Below are 20,853 nucleotides of genomic sequence, written 5' to 3' on the forward strand. Positions count from 1 at the left end.
TGCAGGTACTCTTTATGAAACTCGCTGGCTTGCCTTGGTGCTTTCATTTACTTCTGTAAAAAAGTTGAATCCCTCATTTACATCACTGCAAAGCAACATCGCAGAAAATGACTATGAACGGTGCATTACATCTAAATAGCACTCAAAGTGCCTGTAATAGGTCGCTATGCGTTGTGGTGTGATGCAATACACATCCCATGACAAGGTGCATTGGGGTGTCATTAAGAAACAATGGCACCACAGTGCAACTTGTGACCTGCAATGTGCAAGCACACATGCTCACATGGCAGAGATAGGAATGAGGACCACTCTTAGGAAAGCCATCCTGAACCCAGTACTTGTGGGACATGTGACTGGGGAGTGAAGAAAAGGGGATACCAGTTGCTTGGAAAATGGCCTCCCTATTTCTTCCATTTTAAGTTTTCTGCAACGTGGATGCTTTTCTATTGTTTGGGAACATGATATAATCTAAAACAGTTTTTCTTTTAATTTCCCCTACATGCACATCACTGGGATTTGTTAGGCCGGATATGTACTGGACAGACTCTGATTTATAATTGCATGCGTCAGTTCAAGCTATGCACTTCCACAATTTGATTAGGACGCCATAAGAGACAATTATCCAGTATGTTGCTTTTAAAGATGGCAAAACCTCCAGTAACTGGAACAATAGAGGGGGCTCTGATCAGATTTATGTATTAATCAGGAATAGATAAAATCTGACGGGCTGTCCTAATGATTCTGCTAGGCACTGGATGTTCTGTACAGGGCGCAATGACAATATACTGATAATAGGGAGCCTGCAGCTCTTTGTCCTGTGTAAGGGCGCAGGCATGCTGGTAGGCCGGCTGTATCTTCACCATTCAGAGGGACAGAAGGAAAAGAGCCTTCAATTGTACATAGGCAGATGAGATAGACAATAGAGGTTATGGCCTTCTCATGGACTCTTGGAACTCTTCTGAACTGGCACATGGTCTGGAGGGGATCCTCTGCCCAGCAGCAATCAGACTGGCAAGGAGTCTGACTCTGCTGCATGCATACAGTATGTACTTACAGGAGGAGAGAGCAGAGTCCATGAATTATCAGTGCCTTGCTGCTTCATTGGCCAGTCAGCAGCCCTGGGGTGCAAATACACCACGGTATTGTTTAAAGCCCCAATCCAGGCAGTTTGTTTTTTTCCATTATTGGAATTAGTCCCCAGGCACGGTAAAAAAAATGAAATAAAGTACATACTTGCCATTAATCCAGATTTCTAGTCCACCACAAGACTCCATCAGTCTTCTGGGTTGAATGATGCTCAACGTCATGCAACCCAGCAACCCAGAAGGTATAGGACATGCCAGCAATGCATCTCCAAACTCTGCACCCTTTTGTGAATAGACCTGTTAGTCATCATTTTTCCCCAAACAGCTGGCTCCAACTCTCTCAGCTCAGCTTCCCTGAACTTCCTGTGCAGTGCAAGATCACAAGGGACAGAGCAGTCTCCAGCAGTTGTCCAACTACTAGCTTAGGCTCCATTCACACCTACGAGTATTGTAGCGCAACAAAACGCTCAACCCCAGGAATCCTGTTCAGTTCTATGGCCCCTGCCGCAAGCAGAAATAAGCCTGTTGCTACTTTGGGGCAGATTCAGCACGTTTTGCCCATGCACATGAATATGCCACAATCTGCTCGTAAAAACGCTCGCAAGACGCACGTAATAGGTGTCTGTGTGTTAAAGGAGAACTATAGGGTTAAGGCTTCCCCATAGTTCTCCTTAGGGTAACGGGAGGACACAAGCTAGTGTCCTCCCGTCACCCTAGCCTCAGTATACAGCGAGCTGCAGCTCGCGGTATTCTGAGACGCCGCAGTGCAGTATACTGAGACGCTGAAGCGAATCCCGACAATTATGCCGGGATCCGCCCAGCTGCATGACTACCAGCTGGCTCTGCCTATCTAGAGGCAGAGCCAGCTGTACCCGCCCCCTCCCCCTGTCCGTTCTGCCAGTCAGCGCTGGCGGGAGGGGGGAATCTAGCCCCTCCCCTGTCACGGCAGAGAGCCATGACGGGATCGAGAGGTGAGCGAACGCCGGTATATGTGTGCTCACCTCCCGATACTAAGCCGACCTGTGAAAAGCTCTCACCTCATAGTTCTCCTTTTAATAAGTACTATCCTTGTCACACTCCTTACCGATATGTGCCTTGTAGTGGGGGGTGCTCGCAGTGACTGCGGATGGCGCCGCGAATGTCAGCAAAATTGTAGAAATGTCACCAGCACACCAGTCCTTTTTAAGATGGCAAAAGCTTCATTTATTGAAGTTTTTTGTCATATGACCAAACAAGCGCATTCGGGACCGCACGGGGTCCCTTTATCAGGCTTTTGCGCTTGTTTGGTCATATGACAAAAGACTTCACTAAAAAAAGCTTTTGCTATCTTAAAAGGACTGGTGTGCTGGTGACATTTCTACAATTTTGTCTGTGTGTTAAGACACATACAGCTTACTAGCACACACAAAGTTGGCTTCACAGCACCCTGCAAGGGAAATGAGCCACACTAAGGGCTTGTTCACACGATGTCTGGATTCTGTCCGGACCAGAACAGTTTGCTCCTGCACTAAAAATGGATCCCAATGTATCCCTATGGGTTTTATGGGCTCCAGTTCTCACCAGCGCAGTCAGTTTGGGACAGAAAAAATACTGCATGCCACATTTTCTCCGGTCCGGAACGCGCTGAAAATGCACCGCACTTCAGTTAACAGCTGACAGCCCCACTCCACAAAAAAAAGCACTGGAACGCGGTAAAAACGCGCTGCACGCATAGCACCGCGTATGCAGATCTGGACCAGAAAATGGTGTGAACAAGCCCTTATACAGGATATGAGGACCACTGCTCAGGGGATCTGATTCTGCAGGAAGCTAAAACTTTTAAATGTCAAGAATCGCCATGCATTGGAAGGGATTTCATCAGCATTTGAAATGGATTAAAACATTTGGACTTTAATATCACTGTAATGGATCGTGCAGCACATTTCTGCAGATCTGTGTTGTACAACATTCTGGTTTTCTCTGAAATAGAACCACTTTGTCCCTGCACATAACCCCCACAAAGGCCTCATTGTTTATTGTGCCCACACACAGAGGTTATTCTTTTGTTTAGTTGTAAACAGTTGGTGTTTATGGTTGTAACATCGTAAGGTTGAAAAAAGAAACAAGTCTATCGAGTTGAACACATAGAGATTAAGAGGAGAAAAAAAAGAGAAAAGCCTAAAACGGAACCCAGTGCCCACAGTTAACTGCTGTTGATCGAGAGGAAGGCAAAAAAAAACAGAAATGTTAGAGATGTGTGGTTGCGTCACACACTGTATTTGGCTGAGGTTGTCCAATGGCTTTTGTATGACATTAGCTGCTTCTTGAACTCGGAAGTCCCAGCTTTGCTTTTCAAACAGATTTTAAAATTGTCTGAATGGTCAGGTTCATTGTACGGAATCCTTGTCATATCAGATGTTTGATAGGAATGAAATCAAATCGGTAAACTGCTGTTTAAAGTGTGTGTTTCTGCCCTCTGATGTGAGTATGCACAGCATAGTTGCAGATTAGCGCACACTTGCGTTCCAAGCGTTCCCTTCTCCAGGACTGTCAGATCGATCTTCGTCTGCTGCTCGGTTCCCCGCCTCTACTTCTGGGCTCCCAGGTGTCCTCTTTGGCCGTTGGGTGACCACTGATGATGTAAGTCCTGCACATGCGCACAGGAGTTGCATCCTCCCTGACACTTGGCCCATTCATGGCATCTTCAAGGTACAGTACCAGGAATGGGTGAGTGTGTACAATGCACGGCACATCACTGGGGAAGAGGGATTTTTCTGGCAGAAGAGACTTTGCATGTAGTCTCTTCTAGATCTCTCTATACTTCCGGCACTGCGCCTAGAGAGTTGTGGCTCTCATAAACAGAATCTGTGCTGTCGTATGTCTGCAGCTCATTTCCCCTTGTTCATTTACATCAAAGCACTTCCATAATTCAAAGCGTTCTGCGAATGGGCAAAGGGAAAGTGGGGCAACCAAATGCAATGTGGGTTCCATGTATGAGAGCCACAGCTCCTGTAGCCGCAATGGGATGGAAGTATAGCAAGAGCTACTTTTCCTGGCATGAATGAAAGTGTAAATATTAAAGATGGTGAAGTGTTCCTTAAAGTGCCATATACCTCATCAGACTTAAAGGAGAACTATGAGGTGAGTGAAAATCACTCATCCTCATAGTTCGAGCCGACGTGTGACAATGAAACTGTCACAGGTCGGCTCAATAGATCGGGAAGTGAGCGAACACATACCGTCGCTCGCTCACTTCTCGATCATCTCCCTGCAGAGAGTGGTGACTGTCACTCACGGCTCCCTGCAGGGATTCCCCCTCCAATCCTCCAGCACTGAGTGGAGAAACGGACGGGGAGGGGATGGGCACAGCTGGCTCTAGATAGGCAGAGCCCGCTGTCACTCACGCAGCTGGGTGGATCTCGACAGCAATGTTTAGACGTTATCTTTCAAAGTATTTTATTAATTTTCCAAGGTAGAATAAAACAATAAAATAGCACAAGCATTGTTTAGACTTTAATGTCACTTTAACTTGTTTTTATAGTGCAGATTTAAGAAAAATGCCTGGGGTTCTTTAACTATCTGTTGCCCACAGATAACATTGAATGTGGACATGGAATATAAAGCACTGGTGTGGTTGCACAGGAGGCACCATACGATGCTGACCCAGGGAATGGGGCGCGCTCTGTCTGACTCGCTGCAAATTCTAATACACATTGTGAGAAGCCCACAGTGTGCAGTGAAATCAGAGTATGCCATTTCAGTCCAGGAGAGGAGCCAGTGCAAATGTGCAAGACTTGAGGGGAAGCGTTGAGCTCAGCTTTAGTGGTCTTTTCTCCTTAGGTGTATCGCAGACATCAGCCAATGGGTTTAGAATCCTATTCTGTCAATCTGCAGCAAATGCTCAGGGTCACATGTGGCATCAGAGGAGTGAAGGTTCACCACTGGGTGCCACTAACATCAGAAACAACATGGTGGGGCAGCAGTGTTCTGAAGGCATTTTTGTGTAGTTCCAAAGCGGGGAGTTGGGGGACAATGACTCTCTGCACAGGCTCTGCATTAATAGGACACCTGCATATCGGATAAACAATAACAAAAAAGTGAAAGGGTCTCATTAAATGCCTGTTGTTTCTTCGGATAGCTCAACCTTTTAGCTCTATTAAGTGACAAATGTATAATAAATGTTTTGGGCAGTAAAGCTCAACTCCGGGATAAGCAAGTATTGTCTAAATACAAGAGACGTGTGTATTCTTTCTTTAATCTTTGTGTGCTTTGTGTGATTCTTCCAGATCTGTGCAGTAATCTAGTATGAAACTTTGCTTTTGTGCAGGAGGTTGTAATGAAGACCGGTCACAGATGCTCTCTCTTCTTGTGCAGGGTGACTGGTCTTGTATCCGCCCCCTCCTGTAGTTTTCTGCAGGCAGGCCGATAGTGAATGTAGCTTCTGGGCCCCTCCCACAGCTCTCTGCACTATGTACAGCACAGTAATGATGTCACTGCTATTTTTACCAAGTAATATATGGGTCTGGTGCACATAAAGTAGATTTATATTCTTTGTGGGTATTCGGAGAGTAAAATGTACTCTTCCCAATAGTTTGAAGGGGCTTGTGGCACTGAAGCTGTCACATGTCAGCTCTATAGATCGCGGACTGAGTGTTCACAAACCGCTGATCGCTCAGCTCACCATCTCTCTGCAGTGATCGGTTGTTGTCAGTTACCGCGCCCCACAGGGATTGCCTCCTCCCCTCTCCATTCCTCCATTGCTCATTGGAGGGTCAGATGGGACAGGGTGGGCACAGCTGGCTCTAGAGAGGAAGAGCTAGCTGTCTATCAGACAACGGGGTGGATCCTGAAAATATTGATGGGATCTTTCCTGGCTGCAGCGCGACTCTGCACTGTCTGCATATAGTAGGCAGTAGCCCTCTATCTGCTGACTTTGGGTCACAGGAGGACATTAGTAACTTTGCACCTCTGACCCAAAAGTGGACTAAGGGCTTGTCTCCACCAGCCCGCGCCTCTACCACAATGTCCCATGCCCAGAACGCAAGGGATCACATACATAAAGTATCCTTGTATTCTGCACAGGGAAAGGGCGCATAACCCCCTGCCCGCAGTACGATCGGGCGCACAGGAACGCATGCTAATAAAATGCCCTGCGTTCCAGCGCGGTGCGATCCCAAAAAATCATGCATGCAGTTTTATTCTGAATTAAACTTTTTAACAAACTATTTGTATATTTCAATTCAAATAAAAGATGGTATTTAATTTTTTCTTTTATCCGATTAATCGAAAAAATCATCAGCCAACGAATCGCTTATGAAAATAATCATTAGTTGCAGCCCTACTGTAGTTCATGTTGATGTTAATTGACATTCTCTTTCAGGCCAGCATTAATGGCTCTGTCGGAACTGAAGCCGCAGTTGTACCTGACCAACAGAATCCTAACCAGCAGCAGCAACCACCACAGCCACCTCCCCCCAATGCATGGCAGGTGCTTAAAGGAGTTCTCTTCAGGTAAGCGGGTGGAATCAATACTATTTGATGCTACAAATGCAGTTAGCCAGTCACGCCAGATAAAATGTGCAATAGGAAATGTTCCATTGGGAGGAATGAAGGGAATAGCTCAAGTTAAACCCCAGTGCAGAGTGAACCTCATTTGGGCTTATGATGATTGGGTGCACACGTTTGGGTAGTTGGAGCTCTCGAGCAAATTATTTTAACTGTACTACCTTTTTTATGTTCCAGTTTTTAATAATCTTTGTTCCCTTTTTTCCTTTTAAAGTGGAAGTTCTCCCTAGAATAACTGCAGGATTTTTCAAAATGAACCCTTGCAATGGAGCTACCACTGCACTGCAAGGGTTAAATGCTCATTTTGACTAGGGGTGGAAAAAAAAGATTCTCGGTCCCTCCTAGCTGCTAGACAGGTCCCCGCAGTCTGATTTTCTCCTGGGGGGTCTAAGAACCTGTGACGTCATCACGTCTAATACAGGTCTATTAGATGTGAAGGCGCTGACATTCCACAGCCGGAGTGGAAGTGGAGAGAGGCGAGCAGCCATTGTCACAGGATTGAGGATCAGGTGAGGTATTCTTTTATTTTTGCTCACAGGGAAAAACGAGCAGTTAACCCTTCCAGTGCAGGGGGAGCTCCACTGCATGGGTTAGTTTTTTTCCAAATTCTGGAGATCTTCTTTGATGGACATTAAACAGCCATACCACGCCTGTACCTTAATAAATACATAGCACAATGTGTAACCTCTGTCCGTACTGCAGTTGCCCAGCAATCGGCACTGTAAAACTGTTGGCTATTACCAGTGGAACCGTTCAACTCCTAGTGTCTCTCGGCCCCACTCAGGCTACATCCTGTGATTGGAAACTGCTTGAGCGTGCTTTCTCTGTGTCCTGATGCTGTCAAGGCATGGGTAGTTGAGGGGCCATGAGTCACATGGTGTCGCTGGTAATAGCTTGCCGTTTTCCAATGCTGACTTATGCACAACCAGAGTGCGGACAGAAGTCTAAGATGGTGCTATGCATTTATCAAGGTTCTTAATCTGGCCATGTGTTTTTGGCCCCCTCACAGCTTCAAAATGACCCTAATTGCAGGTGGTCTATGGTCATATGGAGTCTTGTTTTGAAAGCAAAATGGCTGCTGATTTTGGGTGTATACAGAGGTGCTGCAAGTGTTAACCGGCACACACAGTGGTTTTTCTTGGTTTTCAATGCAAAGCAGTCTAAAACTTGCATTATAGTACACTACACACCACTTACATTACACTTAAAATATAGTGAATTGGAGATACAGATGTTGAGATCATGTAACATCTGTTATTGGAGGCTTTAAACTGTGTTTCTTTTGCTTTGACAGCTTCAAAGTACTCTCTCTATTAGGGATGCACCGATACCGAGTACTTTGAGTCAGAGGGAGATCTCCCTCTGACCGGCAGTGCCGAGGGAGCATTAGAGCTGGCTTCCTTTCCAATCAGGAAACCGGGTGGTGGGTTATGGCACATAATGACCCGCTTCCTGATTGGTCAGGAAGCCAGGCTGTATAGCAACAAGCCAATCAGGAAGCTGGGCGGCATGTCATGACCCGCGTCTCGGCTTCCTGATTGGTCAGGAAGCCAGTGCAGCCTCTGAAGCTGGTTTTCTTTTGCTAGAACACCAGCTTCACAGGCAGTCAGGAAGGGTCATGATCCACCGCCCGACTTCCTGATAATCAGGGCACAAGGGACCGGTACTCTGTATCTGCAGGTACAGAGAAAAAAATATTGGTACTCTTACTTGATACCGAAAAACCAGTATCAGTGCATCCCTAATCCCTATTCCTCCTGACAATAGGGAACAGAGAGAGGCAGTTTTTTGGGGAGAAAGTGTTCTTGCAATACCAATTTGCCAGATGATCGCCATCAAATAACAATGATCACCGGCTTGGGCTCAGTGTTTTCAGCTTTCAGCTACTTTACTGTGACTGTAGCTGTTGGTACCATTTGTGGTCCGGTTCATACAGTTCAGACAATTGTGGGCAAGAAACTATACCTTGGTCCTTTTGTAGAGTATGAGGGTGACCATAACCATTTCAGACCAGCATGTGGCAATACAACAGTAAATAAATATTACAGTACTTGGTAAGGATCGTGTTGTAGAGATGAGTCTTCACCAAGGAAGACTTTAACTGTTGTGACTTTCTAAAGCTAGCAGAGGTATATGGCCCTTTTCTTTCTCTTACAGGATTTTTATCATATGGGCCATCAGCAGCTGGTTTCGCAGAGGCTCATCAACCCAGGACCCAGCCACAACCACCGGGGCTCCCCGACCTCCAAGTCGCAATCTTTTTCCTAAAGACACTTTAATGGTATGCTTATCACATCCAGACCCCAGCACAAGTGACGGTGCAATATAGGTTGCAAAAATGTGAGAGGGGTTTTTTAATTTGAAAATTACATTTTAACTGTATTCCAGCCAGATATAAGAATAAACACCTAGGAATGCAGTTATGTAGTTGAAAGTATCTTAAATGCCACTATAGATACCTGTATGTGACTTGATCTTAGCCTTTTGTAATCCACTGTACAACCCACACAGATTGAAAGAGGAAGGGATGGTGCGTGGGGCCACAGTGTCCTACATTCATGCATGCTGGAAAGAAACACACAGAGGGCAGGGAGATGACATCATCCGTTTTTTGCTGTTCCTTAAAGGGTTTCTAAACCCTCCGTTTTTGTTTTTTTGCATATATCTACTGCTAACAAGCAGTAGATATATGTAAAAAAAATAAAAAAGCCGCTTTAAAAGCGGTTGAAACTTACCCCTGTAAGTTTAGAATCCGAAACTGCTCGGGCGGCCGCAAAGCATCTTTGGGCGGGCGCATGCGCAGTTTGGATTTTCGGCCGGGAGACGAGGAGAGACGCAAGGTAAGTCTATGGACGCATGCTCCCGCATGCAGACACCGTGGGACAGGAAGTGCCAGCAAGGACAGAGGTGTCAGCACTGGATCGGACGCCCGTTGCACGCTGGAGAGAAGGCTGAAAAGGACAGGAAAGACTAGGAAGATCGGATTAAGAAACCTCATTTAAGGTAAGTGCTTTAATTAACATTGGGGGGAGGGAAAAAAAGTTATCCTTTAATGTCACTTTAACTGTCCAGTCACGGGCTATCGGCAGAGAGGTGACCAGCTATGTTGCTTAACTGTAGCAGAGAAAAGTCAGGTCACCAGAGTGGCTATGCTTTGTGGCTGGATAAATCTCAAACGGAATGGCATGCAAATAATAAATATAAATGTATTTCAATGGCATATTTAGCAGTTTGCCTGGAGTTCAGCTTTTAAAAGAGAACTATGGGGTAACCTTTTTATCCCATAGTTCACCTTAGGGTCATGGGAGGACATATACTATTGTCCTCCCATGACCCAAAGCTCAGTATATCGTGGCCTATTGCCCGCGATATACTGAGTGCTGCTGCCAGGACGGATCCCCTTAATGCTGTCCAGATCCACCCAGCTGCGTGAGTGACAGCTGGCTCTGCCTATCTAGAGGCAGAGCCAGCTGTGTCCGCCCCCTCCTCCATCTGTTCCACCAGTCAGCACTGGTTGGGGGGTGGGGGGGGAATGCAGGGAGATGATCGGAAAGTGAGTGAGTGACGGTATGCGTTTGCTCACTTCCCGATCTATCGAGCTGACGTGTGACAGTTTCATTGACACCCGACGGCTCGGAGGTTTTTTTCACTCGCATCATAGTTCTCCTTTTTTAATGATCATTTGAAAAGTTTTTTAAAAATGAATGCTATACAGAATATTTCTACTTTAATCCAAGTTTTGTGCAATACTTCTGTTTTTTCTTTTGATTTCTTGTATTACAGGACCTCCATGTGTTCTTGTCAGAGAAGGAACACTTCACAGAGTTTAACTCCACTGCTGCCCTCTTCTGGGAGCAGCGAGACTTGGTGTATGGAGACTGGAGCAGTGGTGAAAATGGAGACGGCTGCTATGAGCAGTACTCCGAGATCAGTGTCCCAGAGGTGAGAAGCTTCATATGGATTGTATAATGAACTTTTGATGACGGGATATTGGTCTATTGTATACTAGTAGTGCCGGATATCGGATTGAAGAATATTGACAGATGGGTCGTTCTCTAAAATCTAGTCTCTACAATAATTAAATTGAAAGGCTTTATATAGTTGAACTAGCATTGCTTTCTGCTTGTTAAAGAAGAACTCTTTAACTAATTGCGTCTTCATCTAACCAGACAAAAACCTAACCTTGTTTAGGATCATCTGATGTGCACATTAGTGTCCCTAGGCATCTTTATAAAATGAGACATAATTACTAAGCTACATGTGCCATAAAGAGAAGTACACACCGCCATTGCTTCTCCTGGAAATGCTAGCTGACTGGCTGGCATACTGTCCTGTTGCTTGAAATACTTTTATGTCCTGTAAAAAGAATGCAGATCAAGAAGGTCAAAGTGAATTCGAAGCCCTTAGCAGCGTTCTTGTTCTGGGTCACTGACTCGTAGTAGGACAGTGATCGAATCAATATTTGGCATGGTAATTGGTATAAGAGTTTAGCAATTTCAGCCTCCATGTTTCTCTTATGACAGGTTTCAGTAGGTTATATCTATACAGCTCTGTCATTAGAAACCTGTAGAAAATCTTGTTTAGACCAAAGATTATTATACAGACATACTATTGATGGGGTAGTATATATTGTTGTTTAGCAGATGGGGACACAGAAATGTATATAGCAGTACTCGTTTATAATGCTGATATTCTGCTTCTTGTTTTGCTTCAGGGAGTACAGAATAATGGTTCCTTCTACATTCACATATATCTGACCAAGAGTGGCCTCCACCCAGACCCCAGCCAGAAGGCTTTGTATCGGAGGCTGGCCACTGTCCATACATCACGCAGTAAGGAGACTATTATTCTCATCTATTTTTCTTTCTCTTTTTTTTTTTTTTTTTTTTTACCTTTCCTTTTAAATTGGTGCTTTCTTAGGATTTGTTAAGCTACCCAATGCTTTCCTGGAGTTTTGGAAGTGGTACATAGGCTGTTAGGAAGCAATCCGAATGTGTCTGATAATCTTTCCAGAGGATAGGAAAAGCTCAGAAAATTGAACAAGTAATTAGCATTGAACTCCTTTCTAAACTTAGGACCCATTCACTGCTATACATTGTTGTAACATGCGTGTTACCACAATGCATGAAAAAGCACCATACACACCTTAGTGGAACATTGAAAGTGAGTAGCATTGCAGAGCACTAAGTGAACATACCTGCGTTGAACTGTAATGTACAGTGACACACTGTTGTGGGTTGCAGTAAACCGCATTACCAAAAATGGCGCAGATCTGATTTGCCGTCCATTCTGGTGCAATGGCAGCCTCTTTAAAAGAATGGCTGGCTTAACGTCACGCATGTCGATTGGCTAAGTGCTGCTGGGTCCTTAAACTGGCTTCTGTCTGTACTACCGGCTTGTTAAATATTTCTGTTCTGAATGAGTGTTTTTATGCCATGAAAACCATAGATGTAAAAGTGAGGTCTCTTTAGCTGTCTAAAAACCAACTTACTTTCTCCATTCATTCAAAACCTGTTTTAGATTTTGGCAAGCTACACATCCCCTCCACATACATTTTTTTTTTTTTTTTTCTACCATAATTTAAATAATGGAGATAAAATATGCTGTGGAGGCTAAGGCACACGGGTGTCACACAGAGCAAAGATATGTAATGTACTGTATCATACAGTACAGAAGAAGATGGAGAAGGGGAGTGAAAAAATACTGTCATACAGTGTCACAGTAGCTGAAGGCTGCAGCTGTCCTGGAGCTCTCCTCTCTGATGCCGTCCAGGGAGCCACCTCGTCGCATGGACCAGTCAGAAGTTCCCTCACCTCACTCCGACCCCACTGGCCATCCTGCGCTGTGCCGCTGCCTGCTGGGAAATGTAGTTTTCAGCGGCAGCTTTCTATGTACCGTAGGGCCCTGTTCACACTGAGCGATTTTATCGCTCTCCAATGCTTGGCAATGGGGCAAAGGGTCCTGCTGTCGCGGGTCGTGTGTCGCTACAGCAGGACCCTTTTTGGAGCGGATTTTGCCGCGATTCAATGCAAGCATTTGCGCGATATCGCGTGACAAACTAGGGATTTGCGAATCGCCAAGTGTGAATGGGGCCTAAAAAGCCGAGACAGACAGGGGTGTGTGCGGGCTGCTCATATAATTGAACGTTGCTCTCGGACCCCTGGCTGGCTGCTTGGATGCAGTAATACATTTGCGCCCCCTACCACCGAACTAGGTCTTATTTTCGGGGTAGGTCTTATATTATAGAAATCTCTGAAGCTAGTGCTAGGTCTTATTTTCGGGGAAACACGGTACTTGCCAATACGGTACCCACCTTTTAGGTACCCACAGATATAAGAGAATGCAGCCAAACGTGAATCATTCATGTGCCTGCAAGCCTTTTCCATTGCTCCTCCTGGAGGTGGAAGAATCAATTGGTCAGGATGACTGCTCCTTCTCCATTCTCTATAGCCACTAACATGCAAGTTCACTCAGTAGAAACTTTCATGTTTGTATATCACTCAGCACTGAGGGCACTTGTTTGGTAGCCAGACCATGCATTCGTATTGGGCTGTCATTTACTGATTTCAGGAACTTTTACTCAACTGGGTTGATTTCCCTTTCCCTAATTTTCTTGTCTTACTCTGCTTCCATGTGTCTCCTCCTCTTGTCCCTTCTATTTTACTTTCTCTCATTCACTATCCCCTCCCCCCTTCCTTTTGTAACATACCTAGATTTTGTTCCCTGTTTTATTGCTTCATTCTAAAGACTCCCCTCTTTTGTAGTGCTTAATAAATACAAGCGCAAACGTTTCCTCAAGACCAAGAATCTTCTGACAGGGGAGACGGAGGTAGATCCAGAGATTATCAAGGTGGGATTCACTTTGGTTCAGTTGCCATTCTTTTTTGTGTGTGTGCTTTGGAATCTTTGTAAAGTCTATATAATGATCTGTCTTATTTCAGAGAGCTGAAGATTTTGGACCTATTGAAATAATCTCTCACTGGCATCCAAATATAACAATTAATATTGTTGATGATCACACTCCATGGGTACAAGGAAGTGTCCCACCACCTCTTGACCAATGTAAGTATGAGCTTGTATTAGTATTATTTGTCTGTATATTTCAATGACCAAGAGAATAGCTGTAGAATGTTCCAGGATTTTACCATTGGCTTTATTCTGCAGCACATTTATTACTTGATCATTCATTATAGTCTCTGACACAGACACAGACTAGCTGCTATTTCATTCACTATAGGGGGAAACTAGGACTAATTTTCTCAAGATTCATTTAACATTCTAGTTAATTTTAATGTTGTGGGAAAACCTAAGCTCTGAAAAAAAAATACACTTTTAAGATGTTAAGATGTTACTGCTAGGTTCAAGCCAACTGCTAACATCTGCAACAACCAGTTATGTTGTACTACCTTTTATCTCTACTTTTAATGGGGTGTTCAGGAAACTGTTTGTGTTGCCCATATAAACCAGCTTTCTGTTTTGTGAAAGAAACACAGCCAGGGACTAATACCAACTCGCATACACCAATGAACAAAACCCAATATCTTCCTTTATCTACAGCTATGTTCGTTATATCGGTACTTATTTTACAGGAGAGCCATAAACCGCTTCAATTTTACAAGCAGTGCTCCTTATTTAAGAAAAGGTTGTAACAATTGGGCTATGAGGCCCCGTTCACACTGAGCGGTTTATCGCGCGATTTCCGCCACAAAATCGTGCATTTTTCCACGCGATATCGCTCTATGTAGTTTGTCCAATGCATTTCAATGGAGCTGTTCAAATCTCGCAGCTCAATGTCACCTGTACCTCGTCGCTCGTACATGACCCTTTTTTCCGCCGATGTTGCGCGTTTCGGCTCCAATAGACTCTATGGTGTTGTGCGATATTGCGCTACAGAAGGTCACTTTTGCACTGTAAAACAGAAGCAAAGAATGATGTCACATCAAGATCGCTGTTGATTAGTTACAGCGACGAAGTACCGCCCAAAAAACACGCTATGTAGCGCGATAACATGTGCACTGTCGCTCAATATCGCGCAATGTAGCTCAAAGCCGCTCGGCACGAAATCGCGTGGAAAAACGTGCGATATCCATGTCACTCAGTGTGAATGGGGTCTGAATGTCTTCACAATGTGAACCATAAATGCCTCCCCTTTATGGCTGAACCTCACTATAAATAAAGCTCAATTCTCTGTTCTGGGACAAAGAGTGAAGGATCAAGTAGTATTTGTGTGCTGCTGTAACATTTCCCCAAGAATGTCAGTGGATCCCTGCACAATAGCAGCTAGTTTGAGGAGAGCCAAATATCTTGTCGCTCATCATCCTTAAAGGACAATTAAACGCTTACGTGTTTTTTTTTTTTACATATATCTGCTTCTAGCAAGCAGTAGATATATGCTAAAACATGAAAACAAAAAGGTTAAAACTTACCTGTGTCTCCGCCGCTCGCTCCCGTCTGAAGATTCTCAGGCGCCTGCAAAGGATCATGGGGCAGGTGCATGCGCAGTACAGATCTTCGGGTGGGAGAAGAGGAGAGACACAGGGTAAATCAATGCAGGCAGCCCGGCAGCGTGCACCCGCACAGACCCATGGGACAGGAAGAGGCAGGAGTCGGCACTGGATCAGAGACGGCACCAGCGCTAGAGGGACTTCTGAAAAGTACTGGAAAGAAGATGATCGGATCAAGAGGCGTTATTATAGGTAAGTCCTTGCACCAGGAGGGGGAGATTTTTTTTTTTTTTACTTTATTGTTTAAGGAGATATCGATCTCTTTATGGTTAGTTATTTTCCTGAGATGATGGGTGTGTTGATACCTATCGCAGAATTGGTCATCAGACCTCTGTGGCTTTGATCCTTCACTCTTCTGCATAGCGGATTATATATTTTCTCTAGGCAGTCAGATGTCCTAGTTGTTACACATAATCGTGCTAATGAGCATTGGTTGCTTTACTGTTCATGATTACCACAGATATGACTGTATTACCATAGCGACAAGTTAGCTTAGAGCTGTTGTCTTTGAGGTGCAGGTTAGAAAGTTCAATGAATGCTTGATTTTTCTCAGTTATCTTTGTGTCATTGATACATCTATCTTCTCCATGTCAGATGTGAAGTTTGATGCCGTCAGTGGTGACTACTACCCTATCTTATACTTTAACGACTACTGGAATCTGCAGAAAGATTACAGCCAAGTAAACTCCAGCGTGACCTCACTACCATTACGGGTTTCATTCTGTCCCCTGTCCTTGTGGCGGTGGCAACTTTATGCAGCGCAGAACTCTCGTAGCCCATGGAACTTTCTGGGAGAAGACCTTTATGAGCAGTCTGATGAAGAGCAGGACTCTGTTAAGGTGGGCACAATGGTAAAATATGACTGCTTCAAGACGCAGTTGTACCCATGGGAAAAGATCATTCACATTGTCTCTCGCCATCTGTGTAAAAGATGATTTAGGTATTTTGCTTACAATCAAACTTTGCCTATGTTGGAAAAAAATAACAGCCTTGTACGGGTGAACTATAAAGCAAACATCATTGCGGATTCATACTTGTAGCCTTACCTTGTAATTTTTCAAAGACCTCCAAATCGATGAGCCACCTGTTACTGCACACATAGTGTAGGTAGATAGAGGAACCCTCCGCACACCTCACAGCATTCCCGGCCTATGCAACAGTGGTGCTTGCAGTGATGACCACGGATGGCGCCGTGCAGTTACAAGGTAGAAGACAAGGATCACCAGCACTCAACAATATCTTTCAATATGTCCATTTAATTGGACACAATAACAATCACATCTTTTTTGCCCTGAGGAAGGGACCCTGTGTGGCCCCGAAACGTTGGCATTTGTTATTGTTATGATCTGTCCAATTAAATGGACATATTGAAAGATATTGCTGAGTGCTGGTGATCCTTGTCTTTTACTGCACACATACTCAATTTTTTTTTCTCCATTAACAGTAATGGAGAGGCCGTCCTGCAGGCTTGCAAGTAGATGGGACAGTTTAAAATCCCATTGACGTATGGGCAGGGTTGTTGGATTACTATGCAGGGTGCGTGCCGGACTTGTTGGGGTCCTGGACCACTGCTCTCTATGTGAAAGCAGCAGTCCTGCTCTCCAGAGTGCTACCCAAACAGGACAACATTTTGCCCGACTGCATATAAAGTTTAAAATACAATACTTCAGTTGGGCTTTCAAAGTTCTTCTAGGTAACAGTATTATTCTTTATCTGTTTTAACTTTTTTTTTACTTTCCTGTTGTTCACTGTTAATCAAACTATTGTTTATCTTTCTAGGTGGCTCTTCTGGAAACAAATCCATACCTCCTCGCTCTCACCATAACTGTTTCCATTGTACACAGCATCTTTGAGTTTTTGGCGTTTAAGAATGGTCAGATTTGTTGAATGCTTTTGAAATTAATATAACGCAGATCTACAACCCTCGTTTTATACCGTCGCGTCTTTTGTTTATCATCCTTTTAGATATCCAGTTCTGGAACAGTCGGCAGTCTTTGGAGGGTCTGTCTGTTCGATCTGTCATCTTTGGTGTCTTTCAGTCTCTAGTTGTTCTGCTTTATATCTTGGACAATGAGACCAACTTTGTGGTGCAGGTCAGCGTTGGTATTGGTCTGCTTATTGATTTTTGGAAGATCACCAAGGTCATGGATGTCAAGGTAAGGGCTAAACTAAATGCTCATGAAGATAGAGATGTGGACATTTTACCTACATGTCTGTGCATTCTTCATCTCCTCAAGTTGCTCATGCCTTTAGGGCTAGTTCACACCAGCCCCAGTGCGTTACGGCCCCATTGATCTGCAACGTGTTCCGGTGCAGGCGATTGCACTGCGGCCGGGGGGCATGGCTGTGGTGGCATTGACTTCAATGGACCGCCACACCCCCTCCCACCCCAGAATGCAGTGAGCCGGCCGGGATGCGATCCAGTGCGTTCCGGCACCGAATCGGGCTGGTATGATCTAACCCTTAGAAACCTTATTGTCAAATATTACTTTCTAACGTAGCAATCTGGTCCTATTTTACCGTGGCTGTGTAGACAGGGGACATCCTATTTACTGTGAAACCTATGAATCTCATGAAGATATACTGGCGGCATGGAGTAACTCATTTTTCATAATGCTTCACTAAAAATGTTTTCTTCTTTACAAGTTGAAATATCGTGCCTAATTGTTTGAACGCTGCTCAAGATATTTGCTCTCTGCAGGGCACCACAGTGCATACTCCCCACTGCACGTGCTTGTTACAATAAATTCATTAAACGTAGAAAAATTGTAGTGAGCTTGTGGATAGCATTGCGCAGGACGCTCTTTAGGAAGGCACTTTGTAGGAGGGCATGGTCAAATGTATATATTTTCTAAAAAGCGGCAACATTTCTGTGATCAGTCCATACTGCTGCTTTATAAAGCAGCTCTAAATGTAACTATTTGTATTACAAATCCGCTATATTGCTCCTCCTATTTTAGGTCATTGACTACCAGCAGGCCTAAGGTCAGCACATGCATTCGGTATAGTGTCTGAAAGCATGAATTAATGTGTAGGTGAAAAAACACAGGAAATATTTTTTTGGGGGGCAAAAGATTCTATTTTCCATTTTAGATTGTACTTTCTTCCTACTTATTCTTGACAGCCAGCACTTAATTTTACCTGAATATATCAAAGCGTTAATGTGGTTTTAAAAGGACATACATTCTTTTAGGGTTGTTGAACATAACTTGAGCCGTCATTAACACTTTAACAATCTTATGCTCATTATATTTGTGATAATGAGAATTTGAGATTTTTTAGGGGATTATCAGGATTGTATTTATTTTAGATAACCATTCTATTTTGCAAGTAATATCTACACACAGTTGGGGTGGTGCCCAGTAGTCGATAACCGAATAGTAGGACGGACAACAAAGTTAAATCCAGTGTCCTTTAACCCAGTTTCTGCTTCGGTATGGGGTACAGCCTTTTTTTTTTTTCCCCTTTTTATTCTAACTTTTGTTTAAAAGCTTAGTGACATTTTGGCATTCAGTAGTTATTAAAAGGAAATAAACCCTGTGCCAAGCTTTTGTAAAAAGATGACTCTTTACCTTTTTTCTGTGTCACAATTCCCTCTTGTGAAATTGCTTTAGGTGCCCAGATTTAGATGTCTTTACTGAGAATCCTAGAATACAAAGCTGACACTGTCAAGGACCCCTGTACTAGAGAGATGTAGGCTACTAGCGATGCACAGATACCGTATTTTTTCGGTATCGAGTATCGAAATTTATATTTCGGTACTCGCCGATAACGGTACTTCTAGTAGCATAGAGCCGGCTTCACGGGCAATGAAGAAGACAGACGGCGTGTTATTACCCACTGCCCGGCTTCTTGATTGCCCGGGAAGCCGACTCCATTCTGTTTGGCCGGCTCGATGCTGATTGGCCGTGAAGCTGGCTTCCCGGCCAATCGCCATCCAGGCCGGCCAAACAGATCTGACAATATGGTGACACGACCCTCACCCTGCAGGCACCTCATTCCCCTCACACAGATCCTTAGCAGCCGTCATTACCGTTACCAGTCCCTCGGCCAGCTGGGCAGACAACGCTCTCCAACCTCTCCCGGATCTGCCCACGTCTCCTGTGTGTACAACGCCCACGTGGTCGGCCCTCAGCCTGCTACTGCGCATGCGCAGACTGCCCAGCTCTATCATTCAGAAATCCTGTGCATTGGATCAGCCAGGGGAGCTAGTATTTTTAGCAGGTGAGGTTACCCCTTTCAAAAGCTATACTTCGTCAGTTCAGGTCACCTTTATTTGTATTCACTGCAGCTGGTCTCCTCCAGCCATCTTTCAGGACCGGTCAGAGCAAGTTCACAGGCTCACACAGTACAACTGGCTATTTCCACAAGTAGACAGTGGAGAGATGTGCAGTCCAAATCCAGTGGCTAAAAGACATATATATGTGCGTGCATTCAGATCTCCTTAATGGACAGAGGCAGTAACGTGACCAGGCATTGGCCTATATTTGGTGGAAACCATAGCAGTTAACCATGGGTATCCAACATGATTGAGCATTTGATTCCCTAAGAGCACACATGTAGCGTTATTTGTTACCATAGTCATGAAAATGTTTCTGATTTTCCTAATTATCCAGTGGGTTGTAATATAAAAGTTCTGGGAGAGGGGCGTACAGCAGCTCTTAACCTTGCTTATCCACATGGTATTTCTGGGCTCTGTTCACACCAGTGCAGTCCATTCTGGTGTGGGGAAAATAAAATGCTGCATGCACTTTTTTTTTTTCTGTTCTGGAACGCACCAAAACATGTAAACACATCAAAAACGCACACTAACACACTGGATGCACCTGAAAGCCCATTTTTAAGCTTAAAAAAGCAAAAGCAAAGGAATGCTTAAAAAATGCACTGCACCGCGTTTGCAGATCTGGTCCGGACATCGTGTGAACAATCCCTAAATGTCTGGAAGTATGGCGACAACTCAGAGCAGCACAAAGCCTGTTTATAACTTTCATAACAGTGACTGCTCAAAATGAGTGTTGAATTCAAGTCTTTATGTACATTCTGTATAAGGACACCTTGACCTCTATTGAATTAGAAGGTGAAAGCTGCTGAACAACTGACCTTTTTGTATAACAAAAAATAGAATCCTCTGAGAAATTTGTTGTAAATAAAGTTTTAATAATAAAATATCTTAACTTTAGTTTTCTTTGCTTTGAATGTGTATCTCACTTTGTTTCTTGCAGCTTGATAGAGAGCATAAAGTGGCTGGAATCTTCCCCAGATTGGTACTGAAGGACAAGTCCACATATATAGCATCCTCCACAAAGATCTATGATGACGTAAGTGTGTTTATCCTTTAATTGCTGGTCTGTACTTGTACTGAAGAGCTCTCCAATAACTATTGGGAATAACAATATTCGAGCAGACCCTCAATCAGCTTGAGTCATTCTTAAGCTGGCCATACACTGCAAAATTTGCTTCACTCAACCCATTGGCTGAATGAAGAAAATATTACAGATTCCTCCAACGCTTACAAGACTATGGCAACCGGTCGCTGTGAGAATACCCGAACAGAGCTGGAAGCTCATTGGCTGCCAGCTCTTTTCGTTCAAAAGTTTTTTCTGATCGGCTCCTTCGATCAGCTGATTGAGGAATGTCGGCCAAAAGGGTGCTGACAGCGGCACCTACTGTGCAAATTTCGGGCGTTTCTTGATGAAATTCCCGTAGTGGATGGCCAGCTT

General features: G+C 44.2%; 1 protein-coding gene across 1 annotated transcript in view; it reads left to right on the plus strand.

The window, feature by feature from the left end:
• CLPTM1 (CLPTM1, transmembrane protein) overlaps positions 1-20,853 on the plus strand; it is a 29,485-nt gene that overhangs the window by 3,799 nt on the left and 4,833 nt on the right. Inside the window, exons 2-11 of the mRNA XM_018561524.1 lie at positions 6,445-6,575; positions 8,787-8,910; positions 10,413-10,571; positions 11,344-11,461; positions 13,394-13,479; positions 13,571-13,691; positions 15,728-15,972; positions 16,913-17,006; positions 17,099-17,289; positions 20,356-20,451. Of these exons, the coding sequence (XP_018417026.1) occupies positions 6,445-6,575; positions 8,787-8,910; positions 10,413-10,571; positions 11,344-11,461; positions 13,394-13,479; positions 13,571-13,691; positions 15,728-15,972; positions 16,913-17,006; positions 17,099-17,289; positions 20,356-20,451 (1,365 nt within the window). The remainder of the gene's footprint in view (positions 1-6,444; positions 6,576-8,786; positions 8,911-10,412; positions 10,572-11,343; positions 11,462-13,393; positions 13,480-13,570; positions 13,692-15,727; positions 15,973-16,912; positions 17,007-17,098; positions 17,290-20,355; positions 20,452-20,853) is intronic.

This window comes from Nanorana parkeri, unplaced genomic scaffold (assembly GCF_000935625.1).
Source record: "Nanorana parkeri isolate BGI_ZX_2015 unplaced genomic scaffold, ASM93562v1 scaffold528, whole genome shotgun sequence".
Lineage (NCBI taxonomy): Eukaryota > Metazoa > Chordata > Amphibia > Anura > Dicroglossidae > Nanorana > Nanorana parkeri.